At 39.9% G+C, this 14,469-nt stretch overlaps 3 protein-coding genes across 3 annotated transcripts; all 3 read left to right on the top strand.

The window, feature by feature from the left end:
- The first annotated feature begins 147 nt into the window (after window positions 1-147).
- Window positions 148-2,825, top strand: LOC144994704 (heterogeneous nuclear ribonucleoprotein A0-like). Its single transcript, XM_078953511.1, has one exon. The coding sequence runs from the start codon at window positions 1,824-1,826 to the stop codon at window positions 2,691-2,693; it is 870 nt and encodes a 289-aa protein (XP_078809637.1). The 5' UTR covers window positions 148-1,823; the 3' UTR covers window positions 2,694-2,825.
- A 3,171-nt stretch (window positions 2,826-5,996) lies between these two features.
- LOC144994708 (heterogeneous nuclear ribonucleoprotein A0-like) lies at window positions 5,997-8,655 on the top strand. The gene has a single exon (XM_078953515.1). It carries the CDS (start codon window positions 6,202-6,204, stop codon window positions 7,051-7,053), a length of 852 nt encoding a protein of 283 aa, XP_078809641.1. The 5' UTR covers window positions 5,997-6,201; the 3' UTR covers window positions 7,054-8,655.
- Window positions 8,656-10,162: 1,507 nt separating this feature from the next.
- On the top strand, window positions 10,163-13,972 carry LOC144994706 (heterogeneous nuclear ribonucleoprotein A0-like). The gene has a single exon (XM_078953513.1). The coding sequence runs from the start codon at window positions 10,567-10,569 to the stop codon at window positions 11,434-11,436; it is 870 nt and encodes a 289-aa protein (XP_078809639.1). The 5' UTR covers window positions 10,163-10,566; the 3' UTR covers window positions 11,437-13,972.
- The last annotated feature ends 497 nt before the right edge of the window (window positions 13,973-14,469 follow it).

Genomic DNA, 14,469 nt, shown 5'->3' on the forward strand with positions numbered 1-14,469 from the left:
AAAAAATCTAGTGTAAATTCATAAAACAAGATAAAATTTGATAAAAAAAATAAAAATTCATTCATTAATTAATAAGTAAAAGTAGTAAAAATGAGCTAAAAGCCAGATGAAAAAGGTCTTGAGCCTTATCTTAAAAGCAACTATGCTCTCTGCAGCCCTCAGGTCCTCTGACAGATTGTTCCATAAATGAAGGCCTTAGTGTAAAATAAATGCCGCTGGAATGGTTAGAAGACCAGTCCAGAGGATCTCAGGGTCCGTGAGGGTTCATATTTGACTAAAAGATCTGATAAATAAGAAGGGACAAGACCGTTAAGACATTGAAAAACTGTTAAAAGTATCTTAAAATCAAGCCTGAAGCATATGGCGAGCCAATGCAGGGATTTTAAAATTGGGGTGATGTGAGCCCGCTTCCTGGTCTTGGTGACAACTCGTTCAGCAGAGTTCTGGAGAAGCTGAAGGTTCTTGATCTTAGTTTTTGGAAGACCAGCTAGCAGGGCATTACAATATTCAATTCTAATGATGGCAAGAGAGAATAGTGGGCGGAGCCTAGGCAATTTTCTAAGGTGATAACCACCTGTTTTATATGAAGGTTAAAAGTTAGCTTAGAGTTGAAAATAACACCCAGGTTTCTGACTGTTTTTGAATGGCATAAGGAAAGTCCTTTAGCTTCAGAAACTGTTTCTCTCTCTTAGCAGCAGGATCAATTGCTAAAATTTCAGTTTCTTCCTGGTTGAGCTGCAGAAAATTATTTGTCATCCATGATTTCACATCTAAAATACATTTAAAAAGTGCTTCTATTGGCCTTGTGTCATCAGGAGCTATGTACAGCTGGGTATCATCAGCCTAGCTATGAAAGCTGATGTTGTGGCTTGTGATGATATTCCCCAGAGGAAGCATGTAAATGTTAAAAAGCAAGGGGCCGAGGATGGAACCTTGAGGTACACCACCATTAATTTCATGGACCCCAGAAAAGTGTGCGTCCATGCTCACCATAAAGTTGGACTGGTGTGGACACGATGGGGGCAGGTGATGTCTGGACAGAATGTCTGATGTTGGCAGCTAAAACATTGCTGCCTAGTGGACTGGGAAGATCCCATCAGTTTCCATCAAATCTGTTGAGGCTGGAAGCAGACTGGAGCCAGGTACAAAAACTATGCAAAACTATTAAATGAAATAACTCAGTATGGGTGGGATTGAATGAGGCTGCTTCTTTCCACTCCTTTTTAAGCAATAAATCAAGCTCTAAAACTACTAAAAATCTATATAGTGCGGGACTTTGTAGTCCCCTGGATTTTAAAAGCAATTCGGACACCACACTCACCACTTTTATTTTACACGCCAAATATGACATCATCGATTTCACAAAGTTAAAATCTAATTGATTCGAGCGTTTTGCAACGATTATTAATGAATCTTCTGTCCTTTGAAGATAAAAAAGTTGATGGTTTATTAAAAATACACATTTAAATACATGTTTTGGGCCACATTGGTTCTCATGTTGTAAACTTGCATTCTGTTCAATAAAGTTTTTTTAAAGCAAAAACAATGCGTCACCACTGCGCAAGCTTGGATGATGTAATATGTCAGATGGAAAAAAAACATGTCATCAGATGATGTCACATTTCATCAGATGAAGTCGCATGTCATCAGATGATGTCGCCTTTTCATCAGATGATGTCAGATGAAGTCAGATGATTTCAGATGACATCACATTATCACAGCTTGAAATCCATGAATAGACCCACTATCCTTTCCATCAGCTATCTCAAGTTTTCAAGGTTGCTTTAAAGATTAAACCAAACACATCTTACGATTTACCAAAAATGTTCAACCAAGCCTGTAAGCTTTTTGTGGGAGGACTCAAGGTAGACACCAATGATGACGGGCTGCGCAAGCATTTCGAGCAGTTTGGCACCCTCATCGACTGTGCCGTCGTCCCACACAAGACGGCGCAACGCTCTCGCTGTTTTGGCTTTGTGACCTACTTAACACCAGAGGAGGCCAACGCAGCCATGGCGGCAAGTCCACACACAGTGGAAGGGAACTGGGTTGAGGTCAAACGAGCTGTTCCAAAGAAACAGGCCGATGAGTCTGAAGCTCGTGCCAAGGTGAAGAAAATCTTTGTTGGTGGCTTGAAAAACGACATCCAAGAGGACGACCTCACCGACTACTTCTCTCAGTATGGTGAAGTGGAAAACTCTGAAATCATCTCAGAGAAGACGACCGGAAAGAAACGGGGTTTCGGCTTTGTGCACTTCACGGATGACTATGCGGCAGACATGGCCGTGGCTGTGCCTTTCCACACAGTGAACGGACACAGAGTTGAGGTAAAGAAAGCTGTTCCCAAGCAGGAGATGCAGGCACCCAGCAGAATCAGAATGACGCCAAGAGACAATTCACGCCGCACCATGATGGAAAACCAAAACGACGCCATGGATTATGGCCAAAATTACGGCTATGGAAATGGCGGAGGATATGGCGTTTATGGGGGGTGCTGCTGCCCATGCAGAGGCGGCTGTTCCGACCAACAAAATGGTTACGGAGGCGGCAATTCCTACCAGCAAAATGGTTACAGGGGCAGGAATGGCTACAAAGGTCGTGGCCATGGCCAGCAGTCTTCTGGCTCCGGTCCAATGAAAAAGTCTTTTGGTGGTCAGAGAAGCTCTGCTCCTTACACAAGAGGCAAACAGTAAAGACTTAGAGGAAACATGAAATAATTGTAGGAAATTCACGTTTCAGAACACCTAAATTAATAAACAAACTTTTTATGATAATAGGAAATACAAAAATGAGGATTTAGACTTAACGCTTAAACAAATTTTTTAAGAAAGTTTTTTTGTGCATATTTATTTTTTATTTAGTTGTAGGAATTTTTAAAGTCTATTATAGCTCAACAATCCATTAATGTGAGGTTTCACCTTTTTGAATTTTCATTTGGGAATAAAATGTTGTGCAATGCAAATCCATGTATTGATTCTAAAGTCTAGATTTTTTTCAAAAAGAGGTTTATTTTAATTTTAATAGCATTCCAATTGAAATTGTCTTTTGTAACAATTTTACCTGTCAAGTGATTTAGAAAAGAGGACCAGAACAGTTTAGGATGTAAACAATCAAAAAACATTGCAGAAATCAAAGCTCAACAGGTGGAATGGTGTTGCTCCATTCCCCTGTTTTAACTGCACCCTTCGGTGTACACACACAACAACAAGAGGAGGGGGGTCACGTCAGGCCCTGTCTCTTGTCTTGAGGTGGGATGGGCCTATGACTGATGCCGGGGTGGTGGGGGTGTCTTGGGGGATCCTGTTCCCCGTAACATCTGAGCTGGGAGGACCATGCTTTTTTTAGCTGCAACAAAGACACTGACTTTGAATTAGAAAACTATGAACTTAACTATGTGATCAGAGCAGACAAAAAGGGTGGAGGAGTCACAATATATGTGAAAAGAAATATTAAGTTTACAGTAATTGATAAATCGTCAGTATCAATGGATGGAAAATTGGAATGTATTACACTTCAAATATGTAACGATTCAGGGGAAAATGTCATTATACGCTGTGTAGAAAGGTCACAAGGGTCAAGCTTAAAGGTGTTCAGTGACTGGAAGGAAAGGTGTTTAACTCTCAAAATAATAAAATATTATTCATCTGCGATTTCAATATCGATCTGATAAACATCAGCAAACATAAAACAACCAAAGATTTTATCAGCAGAATGTATGGAATGAGTTTATGTCCAGCCATAACAACCCAGCAGAATCACTACTCAAAGTGCTAATCTGATTGAAAACATATTTACAAATAATATAGAATACACTCATATGAGTGGACCAATGACATGTGACATAACTGATCATTTACCATTTTTGAAACATGTCAATCAATCAATCAATCAAACTTTATTTATATAGTAATTTTCATATAAAAGCACAACTCAAAGTGCTTTACTTTAAAACAGAACAAAATTATACATGCCTGAAAATTAAAAAAGACAAGCACAAAAATAAAATAGAGCCCCCTCCCCGTCCTATACACAGCCCCCCACCCCTTTCACACCTCCCAACCCCTAACTGATTTGTATAGACAATGAGATATAGTTGTTTTTGGAAACGCTATTAATCATTTGGAGCTCCCTCTCTGTGAACAGCTGCATAGCAGCAAAATGCAGCATCACAGGCGGGGACCGCTCCACCACAGCAAAGTGGAGATGCAGGTCCCAATTTAAAGCTGCAGCGGCTGAACAGCAGCCGACCCAGAGGGACAGGATCCAGCTGAGGAAGCACCGGAAAGAAAAATGAGAATGAAAAAGTAAACAAACTGATAAAAGCAATAAACAAATAAACAATAAAACATTTAAATAAGGTAAACTAAAATAAATCTTTAAAAAATCTAGTGTAAATTCATAAAACAAGATAAAATTTGATAAAAAAAATAAAAATTCATTCATTAATTAATAAGTAAAAGTAGTAAAAATGAGCTAAAAGCCAGATGAAAAAGGTCTTGAGCCTTATCTTAAAAGCAACTATGCTCTCTGCAGCCCTCAGGTCCTCTGACAGATTGTTCCATAAATGAAGGCCTTAGTGTAAAATAAATGCCGCTGGAATGGTTAGAAGACCAGTCCAGAGGATCTCAGGGTCCGTGAGGGTTCATATTTGACTAAAAGATCTGATAAATAAGAAGGGACAAGACCGTTAAGACATTGAAAAACTGTTAAAAGTATCTTAAAATCAAGCCTGAAGCATATGGCGAGCCAATGCAGGGATTTTAAAATTGGGGTGATGTGAGCCCGCTTCCTGGTCTTGGTGACAACTCGTTCAGCAGAGTTCTGGAGAAGCTGAAGGTTCTTGATCTTAGTTTTTTGGAAGACCAGCTAGCAGGGCATTACAATATTCAATTCTAATGATGGCAAGAGAGAGTAGTGGGCGGAGCCTAGGCAATTTTCTAAGGTGATAACCACCTGTTTTATATGAAGGTTAAAAGTTAGCTTAGAGTTGAAAATAACACCCAGGTTTCTGACTGTTTCTGAATGGCATAAGGAAAGTCCTTTAGCTTCAGAAACTGTTTCTCTCTCTTAGCAGCAGGATCAATTGCTAAAATTTCAGTTTCTTCCTGGTTGAGCTGCAGAAAATTATTTGTCATCCATGATTTCACATCTAAAATACATTTAAAAAGTGCTTCTATTGGCCTTGTGTCATCAGGAGCTATGTACAGCTGGGTATCATCAGCCTAGCTATGAAAGCTGATGTTGTGGCTTGTGATGATATTCCCCAGAGGAAGCACGTAAATGTTAAAAAGCAAGGGGCCGAGGATGGAACCTTGAGGTACACCACCATTAATTTCATGGACCCCAGAAAAGTGTGCGTCCATGCTCACCATAAAGTTGGACTGGTGTGGACACGATGGGGGCAGGTGATGTCTGGACAGAATGTCTGATGTTGGCAGCTAAAACATTGCTGCCTAGTGGACTGGGAGGATCCCATCAGTTTCCATCAAATCTGATGAGGCTGGAAGCAGACTGGAGCCAGGTACAAAAACTATGCAAAACTATTAAATGAAATAACTCAGTATGGGTGGGATTGAATGAGGCTGCTTCTTTCCACTCCTTTTTAAGCAATAAATCAAGCTCTAAAACTACTAAAAATCTATATAGTGCGGGACTTTGTAGTCCTCTGGATTTTAAAAGCAATTCGGACACCACACTCACCACTTTTTTTTTTACACGCCAAATATGACATCATCGATATCACAAAGTTAAAATCTAATTGATTCGAGCGTTTTGCAACGATTATTAATGAATCTTCTGTCCTTTGAAGATAAAAAAGTTGATGGTTTATTAAAAATACACATTTAAATACATTTTTTGGGCCACATTGGTTCTCATGTTGTAAACTTGCATTCTGTTCAATAAAGTTTTTTTAAAGCAAAAACAATGCGTCACCACTGCGCAAGCTTGGATGATGTAATGTCAGATGAAAAAAAAACATGTCATCAGATGATGTCACATTTCATCAGATGAAGTCGCATGTCATCAGATGACGTCGCCTTTTCATCAGATGATGTCAGATGAAGTCAGATGATTTCAGATGACATCACATTATCACAGCTTGAAATCCATGAATAGACCCACTATCCTTTCCATCAGCTATCTCAAGTTTTCAAGGTTGCTTTAAAGATTAAACCAAACACATCTTACGATTTACCAAAAATGTTCAACCAAGCCTGTAAGCTTTTTGTGGGAGGACTCAAGGTAGACACCAATGATGACGGGCTGCGCAAGCATTTCGAGCAGTTTGGCACCCTCATCGACTGTGCCGTCGTCCCACACAAGACGGCGCAACGCTCTCGCTGTTTTGGCTTTGTGACCTACTTAACACCAGAGGAGGCCAACGCAGCCATGGCGGCAAGTCCACACACAGTGGAAGGGAACTGGGTTGAGGTCAAACGAGCTGTTCCAAAGAAACAGGCCGATGAGTCTGAAGCTCGTGCCAAGGTGAAGAAAATCTTTGTTGGTGGCTTGAAAAACGACATCCAAGAGGACGACCTCACCGACTACTTCTCTCAGTATGGTGAAGTGGAAAACTCTGAAATCATCTCAGAGAAGACGACCGGAAAGAAACGGGGTTTCGGCTTTGTGCACTTCACGGATGACTATGCGGCAGACATGGCCGTGGCTGTGCCTTTCCACACAGTGAACGGACACAGAGTTGAGGTAAAGAAAGCTGTTCCCAAGCAGGAGATGCAGGCACCCAGCAGAATCAGAATGACGCCAAGAGACAATTCACGCCGCACCATGATGGAAAACCAAAACGACGCCATGGATTATGGCCAAAATTACGGCTATGGAAATGGCGGAGGATATGGCGTTTATGGGGGGTGCTGCTGCCCATGCAGAGGCGGCTGTTCCGACCAACAAAATTCCTACCAGCAAAATGGTTACAGGGGCAGGAATGGCTACAAAGGTCGTGGCCATGGCCAGCAGTCTTCTGGCTCCGGTCCAATGAAAAAGTCTTTTGGTGGTCAGAGAAGCTCTGCTCCCTACACAAGAGGCAAACAGTAAAGACTTAGAGGAAACGTGAAATAATTGTAGGAAATTCACGTTTCAGAACACCTAAATTAATAAACAAACTTTTTATGATAATAGGAAATACAAAAATGAGGATTTAGACTTAACGCTTAAACAAATTTTTTAGGAAAGTTTTTTTGTGCATATTTATTTTTTATTTAGTTGTAGGAATTTTTAATTTATTATAGCTCAACAATCCATTAATGTGAGGTTTCACCTTTATGAATTTTCATTTGGGAATAAAATGTTGTGCAATGCAAATCCATGTATTGATTCTAAAGTCTAGATTTTTTTCAAAAAGAGGTTTATTTTAATTTTAATAGCATTCCAATTGAAATTGTCTTTTGTAAAAATTTTACCTGTCAAGTGATTTAGAAAAGAGGACCAGAACAGTTTAGGATGTAAACAATCAAAAAACATTGCAGAAATCAAAGCTCAACAGGTGGAATGGTGTTGCTCCATTCCCCTGTTTTAACTGCACCCTTCGGTGTACACACACAACAACAAGAGGAGGGGGGTCACGTCAGGCCCTGTCTCTTGTCTTGAGGTGGGATGGGCCTATGACTGATGCCGGGGTGGTGGGGGTGTCTTGGGGGATCCTGTTCCCCGTAACATCTGAGCTGGGAGGACCATGCTTTTTTTTAGCTGCAACAAAGACACTGACTTTGAATTAGAAAACTATGAACTTAACTATGTGATCAGAGCAGACAAAAAGGGTGGAGGAGTCACAATATATGTGAAAAGAAATATTAAGTTTACAGTAATTGATAAATCGTCAGTATCAATGGATGGAAAATTGGAATGTATTACACTTCAAATATGTAACGATTCAGGGGAAAATGTCATTATACGCTGTGTAGAAAGGTCACCAGGGTCAAGCTTAAAGGTGTTCAGTGACTGGAAGGAAAGGTGTTTAACTCTCAAAATAACAAAATATTATTCATCTGTGATTTCAATATCGATCTGATAAACATCAGCAAACATAAAACAACCAAAGATTTTATCAGCAGAATGTATGGAATGAGTTTATGTCCAGCCATAACAACCCAGCAGAATCACTACTCAAAGTGCTAATCTGATTGAAAACATATTTACAAATAATATAGAATACACTCATATGAGTGGACCAATGACATGTGACATAACTGATCATTTACCATTTTTGAAACATGTCAATCAATCAATCAATCAATCAAACTTTATTTATATAGTAATTTTCATATAAAAGCACAACTCAAAGTGCTTTACTTTAAAACAGAACAAAATTATACAAGCCTGAAAATTAAAATAGACAAGCACAAAAATAAAATAGAGCCCCCTCCCCATACCTACACACAGCCCCCCACCCCTTTCACACCTCCCAACCCCTAACTGATGGGGATAGACAATGAGATATAGTTGTTTTTGGAAACGCTATTAATCATTTGGAGCTCCCTTTCTGTGAACAGCTGCATAGCAGCAAAATGCAGCATCACAGGCGGGGACCGCTCCACCACAGCAAAGTGGAGATGCAGGTCCCCATTTAAAGCTGCAGCGGCTGAACAGCAGCCGACCCAGAGGGACAGGATCCAGCTGAGGAAGCACCGGAAAGAAAAATGAGAATGAAAAAGTAAACAAACTGATAAAAGCAATAAACAAATAAACAATAAAACATTTAAATAAGGTAAACTAAAATAAATCTTTAAAAAATCTAGTGTAAATTCATAAAACAAGATAAAATTTGATTAAAAAAATAAAAATTCATTCATTAATTAATAAGTAAAAGTAGTAAAAATGAGCTAAAAGCCAGATGAAAAAGGTCTTGAGCCTTATCTTAAAAGCAACTATGCTCTCTGCAGCCCTCAGGTCCTCTGACAGATTGTTCCATAAATGAAGGCCTTAGTGTAAAATAAATGCCGCTGGAATGGTTAGAAGACCAGTCCAGAGGATCTCAGGGTCCGTGAGGGTTCATATTTGACTAAAAGATCTGATAAATAAGAAGGGACAAGACCGTTAAGACATTGAAAAACTGTTAAAAGTATCTTAAAATCAATCCTGAAGCATATGGCGAGCCAATGCAGGGATTTTAAAATTGGGGTGATGTGAGCCCGCTTCCTGGTCTTGGTGACAACTCGTTCAGCAGAGTTCTGGAGAAGCTGAAGGTTCTTGATATTAGTTTTTTGGAAGACCAGCTAGCAGGGCATTACAATATTCAATTCTAATGATGGCAAGAGAGAGTAATGGGCGGAGCCTAGGCAATTTTCTAAGGTGATAACCACCTGTTTTATATGAAGGTTAAAAGTTAGCTTAGAGTTGAAAATAACACCCAGGTTTCTGACTGTTTCTGAATGGCATAAGGAAAGTCCTTTAGCTTCAGAAACTGTTTCTCTCTCTTAGCAGCAGGATCAATTGCTAAAATTTCAGTTTCTTCCTGGTTGAGCTGCAGAAAATTATTTGTCATCCATGATTTCACATCTAAAATACATTTAAAAAGTGCTTCTATTGGCCTTGTGTCATCAGGAGCTATGTACAGCTGGGTATCATCAGCCTAGCTATGAAAGCTGATGTTGTGGCTTGTGATGATATTCCCCAGAGGAAGCACGTAAATGTTAAAAAGCAAGGGGCCGAGGATGGAACCTTGAAGTACACTACCATTAATTTCATGGACCCCAGAAAAGTGTGCGTCCATGCTCACCATAAAGTTGGACTGGTGTGGACACGATGGGGGCAGGTGATGTCTGGGCAGAATGTCTGATGTTGGCAGCTAAAACATTGCTGCCTAGTGGACTGGGAGGATCCCATCAGTTTCCATCAAATCTGATGAGGCTGGAAGCAGACTGGAGCCAGGTACAAAAACTATGCAAAACTATTAAATGAAATAACTCAGTATGGGTGGGATTGAATGAGGCTGCTTCTTTCCACTCCTTTTTAAGCAATAAATCAAGCTCTAAAACTACTAAAAATCTATATAGTGCGGGACTTTGTAGTCCTCTGGATTTTAAAAGCAATTCGGACACCACACTCACCACTTTTATTTTACACGCCAAATATGACATCATCGATATCACAAAGTTAAAATCTAATTGATTCGAGCGTTTTGCAACGATTATTAATGAATCTTCTGTCCTTTGAAGATAAAAACATTGATGGTTTATTAAAAATACACATTTAAATACATTTTTTGGGCCACATTGGTTCTCATGTTGTAAACTTGCATTCTGTTCAATAAAGATTTTTTAAAGCAAAAACAATGCGTCACCACTGCGCAAGCTTGGATGATGTAATATGTCAGATGAAAAAAAAACATGTCATCAGATGATGTCACATTTCATCAGATGAAGTCGCATGTCATCAGATGATGTCGCCTTTTCATCAGATGATGTCAGATGAAGTCAGATGATTTCAGATGACATCACATTATCACAGCTTGAAATCCATGAATAGACCCACTATCCTTTCCATCAGCTATCTCAAGTTTTCAAGGTTGCTTTAAAGATTAAACCAAACACATCTTACGATTTACCAAAAATGTTCAACCAAGCCTGTAAGCTTTTTGTGGGAGGACTCAAGGTAGACACCAATGATGACGGGCTGCGCAAGCATTTCGAGCAGTTTGGCACCCTCATCGACTGTGCCGTCGTCCCACACAAGACGGCGCAACGCTCTCGCTGTTTTGGCTTTGTGACCTACTTAACACCAGAGGATGCCAACGCAGCCATGGCGGCAAGTCCACACACAGTGGAAGGGAACTGGGTTGAGGTCAAACGAGCTGTTCCAAAGAAACAGGCCGATGAGTCTGAAGCTCGTGCCAAGGTGAAGAAAATCTTTGTTGGTGGCTTGAAAAACGACATCCAAGAGGACGACCTCACCGACTACTTCTCTCAGTATGGTGAAGTGGAAAACTCTGAAATCATCTCAGAGAAGACGACCGGAAAGAAACGGGGTTTCGGCTTTGTGCACTTCACGGATGACTATGCGGCAGACATGGCCGTGGCTGTGCCTTTCCACACAGTGAACGGACACAGAGTTGAGGTAAAGAAAGCTGTTCCCAAGCAGGAGATGCAGGCACCCAGCAGAATCAGAATGACGCCAAGAGACAATTCACGCCGCACCATGATGGAAAACCAAAACGACGCCATGGATTATGGCCAAAATTACGGCTATGGAAATGGCGGAGGATATGGCGTTTATGGGGGGTGCTGCTGCCCATGCAGAGGCGGCTGTTCCGACCAACAAAATGGTTACGGAGGCGGCAATTCCTACCAGCAAAATGGTTACAGGGGCAGGAATGGCTACAAAGGTCGTGGCCATGGCCAGCAGTCTTCTGGCTCCGGTCCAATGAAAAAGTCTTTTGGTGGTCAGAGAAGCTCTGCTCCCTACACAAGAGGCAAACAGTAAAGACTTAGAGGAAACGTGAAATAATTGTAGGAAATTCACGTTTCAGAACACCTAAATTAATAAACAAACTTTTTATGATAATAGGAAATACAAAAATGAGGATTTAGACTTAACGCTTAAACAAATTTTTTAGGAAAGTTTTTTTGTGCATATTTATTTTTTATTTAGTTGTAGGAATTTTTAATTTATTATAGCTCAACAATCCATTAATGTGAGGTTTCACCTTTATGAATTTTCATTTGGGAATAAAATGTTGTGCAATGCAAATCCATGTATTGATTCTAAAGTCTAGATTTTTTTCAAAAAGAGGTTTATTTTAATTTTAATAGCATTCCAATTGAAATTGTCTTTTGTAAAAATTTTACCTGTCAAGTGATTTAGAAAAGAGGACCAGAACAGTTTAGGATGTAAACAATCAAAAAACATTGCAGAAATCAAAGCTCAACAGGTGGAATGGTGTTGCTCCATTCCCCTGTTTTAACTGCACCCTTCGGTGTACACACACAACAACAAGAGGAGGGGGGTCACGTCAGGCCCTGTCTCTTGTCTTGAGGTGGGATGGGCCTATGACTGATGCCGGGGTGGTGGGGGTGTCTTGGGGGATCCTGTTCCCCGTAACATCTGAGCTGGGAGGACCACGCTTTTTTTTAGCTGCAACAAAGACACTGACTTTGAATTAGAAAACTATGAACTTAACTATGTGATCAGAGCAGACAAAAAGGGTGGAGGAGTCACAATATATGTGAAAATAAATATTAAGTTTACAGTAATTGATAAATCGTCAGTATCAATGGATGGAAAATTGGAATGTATTACACTTCAAATATGTAACGATTCAGGGGAAAATGTCATTATACGCTGTGTAGAAAGGTCACAAGGGTCAAGCTTAAAGGTGTTCAGTGACTGGAAGGAAAGGTGTTTAACTCTCAAAATAACAAAATATTATTCATCTGTGATTTCAATATCGATCTGATAAACATCAGCAAACATAAAACAACCAAAGATTTTATCAGCAGAATGTATGGAATGAGTTTATGTCCAGCCATAACAACCCAGCAGAATCACTACTCAAAATGCTAATCTGATTGAAAACATATTTACAAATAATATAGAATACACTCATATGAGTGGACCAATGACATGTGACATAACTGATCATTTACCATTTTTGAAACTTGTCAATCAATCAATCAATCAAACTTTATTTATATAGTAATTTTCATATAAAAGCACAACTCAAAGTGCTTTACTTTAAAACAGAACAAAATTATACAAGCCTGAAAATTAAAATAGACAAGCACAAAAATAAAATAGAGCCCCCTCCCCATACCTACACACAGCCCCCCACCCCTTTCACACCTCCCAACCCCTAACTGATGGGGATAGACAATGAGATATAGTTGTTTTTGGAAACGCTATTAATCATTTGGAGCTCCCTTTCTGTGAACAGCTGCATAGCAGCAAAATGCAGCATCACAGGCGGGGACCACTCCACCACAGCAAAGTGGAGATGCAGGTCCCCATTTAAAGCTGCAGCGGCTGAACAGCAGCCGACCCAGAGGGACAGGATCCAGCTGAGGAAGCACCGGAAAGAAAAATGAGAATGAAAAAGTAAACAAACTGATAAAAGCAATAAACAAATAAACAATAAAACATTTAAATAAGGTAAACTAAAATAAATCTTTAAAAAATCTAGTGTAAATTCATAAAACAAGATAAAATTTGATAAAAAAAATAAAAATTCATTCATTAATTAATAAGTAAAAGTAGTAAAAATGAGCTAAAAGCCAGATGAAAAAGGTCTTGAGCCTTATCTTAAAAGCAACTATGCTCTCTGCAGCCCTCAGGTCCTCTGACAGATTGTTCCATAAATGAAGGCCTTAGTGTAAAATAAATGCCGCTGGAATGGTTAGAAGACCAGTCCAGAGGATCTCAGGGTCCGTGAGGGTTCATATTTGACTAAAAGATCTGATAAATAAGAAGGGACAAGACCGTTAAGACATTGAAAAACTGTTAAAAGTATCTTAAAATCAAGCCTGAAGCATATGGCGAGCCAATGCAGGGATTTTAAAATTGGGGTGATGTGAGCCCGCTTCCTGGTCTTGGTGACAACTCGTTCAGCAGAGTTCTGGAGAAGCTGAAGGTTTTTGATCTTAGTTTTTTGGAAGACCAGCTAGCAGGGCATTACAACATTCAATTCTAATGATGGCAAGAGAGAGTATGGGCGGAGCCTAGGCAATTTTCTAAGGTGATAACCACCTGTTTTATATGAAGGTTAAAAGTTAGCTTAGAGTTGAAAATAACACCCAGGTTTCTGACTGTTTCTGAATGGCATAAGGAAAGTCCTTTAGCTTCAGAAACTGTTTCTCTCTCTTAGCAGCAGGATCAATTGCTAAAATTTCAGTTTCTTCCTGGTTGAGCTGCAGAAAATTATTTGTCATCCATGATTTCACATCTAAAATACATTTAAAAAGTGCTTCTATTGGCCTTGTGTCATCAGGAGCTATGTACAGCTGGGTATCATCAGCCTAGCTATCAAAGCTGTTGTTGTGGCTTGTGATGATATTCCCTAGAGGAAGCATGTAAATGTTAAAAAGCAAGGGGCCGAGGATGGAACCTTGAGGTACACCACCATTAATTTCATGGACCCCAGAAAAGTGTGCGTCCATGCTCACCATAAAGTTGGACTGGTGTGGACACGATGGGGGCAGGTGATGTCTGGACAGAATGTCTGATGTTGGCAGCTAAAACATTGCTGCCTAGTGGACTGGGAGGATCCCATCAGTTTCCATCAAATCTGATGAGGCTGGAAGCAGACTGGAGCCAGGTACAAAAACTATGCAAAACTATTAAATGAAATAACTCAGTATGGGTGGGATTGAATGAGGCTGCTTCTTTCCACTCCTTTTTAAGCAATAAATCAAGCTCTAAAACTACTAAAAATCTATATAGTGCGGGACTTTGTAGTCCCCTGGATTTTAAAAGCAATTCGGACACCACACTCACCCCTTTTTTTTTTACACGCCAAATATG

Source organism: Oryzias latipes, chromosome 10 (assembly GCF_053564925.1).
Source record: "Oryzias latipes strain Hd-rR chromosome 10, Olatipes_Hd-rR_3.1".
In the NCBI taxonomy this organism is placed as follows: domain Eukaryota; kingdom Metazoa; phylum Chordata; class Actinopteri; order Beloniformes; family Adrianichthyidae; genus Oryzias; species Oryzias latipes.

Coding starts and splice junctions, on each gene's coding strand:
- LOC144994704 (XM_078953511.1), top strand. CDS start 1,824: ATGTTCAACCAAGCCTGTAAGCTTTTTGTGGGAGGACTCAAGGTAGAC.
- LOC144994708 (XM_078953515.1), top strand. CDS start 6,202: ATGTTCAACCAAGCCTGTAAGCTTTTTGTGGGAGGACTCAAGGTAGAC.
- LOC144994706 (XM_078953513.1), top strand. CDS start 10,567: ATGTTCAACCAAGCCTGTAAGCTTTTTGTGGGAGGACTCAAGGTAGAC.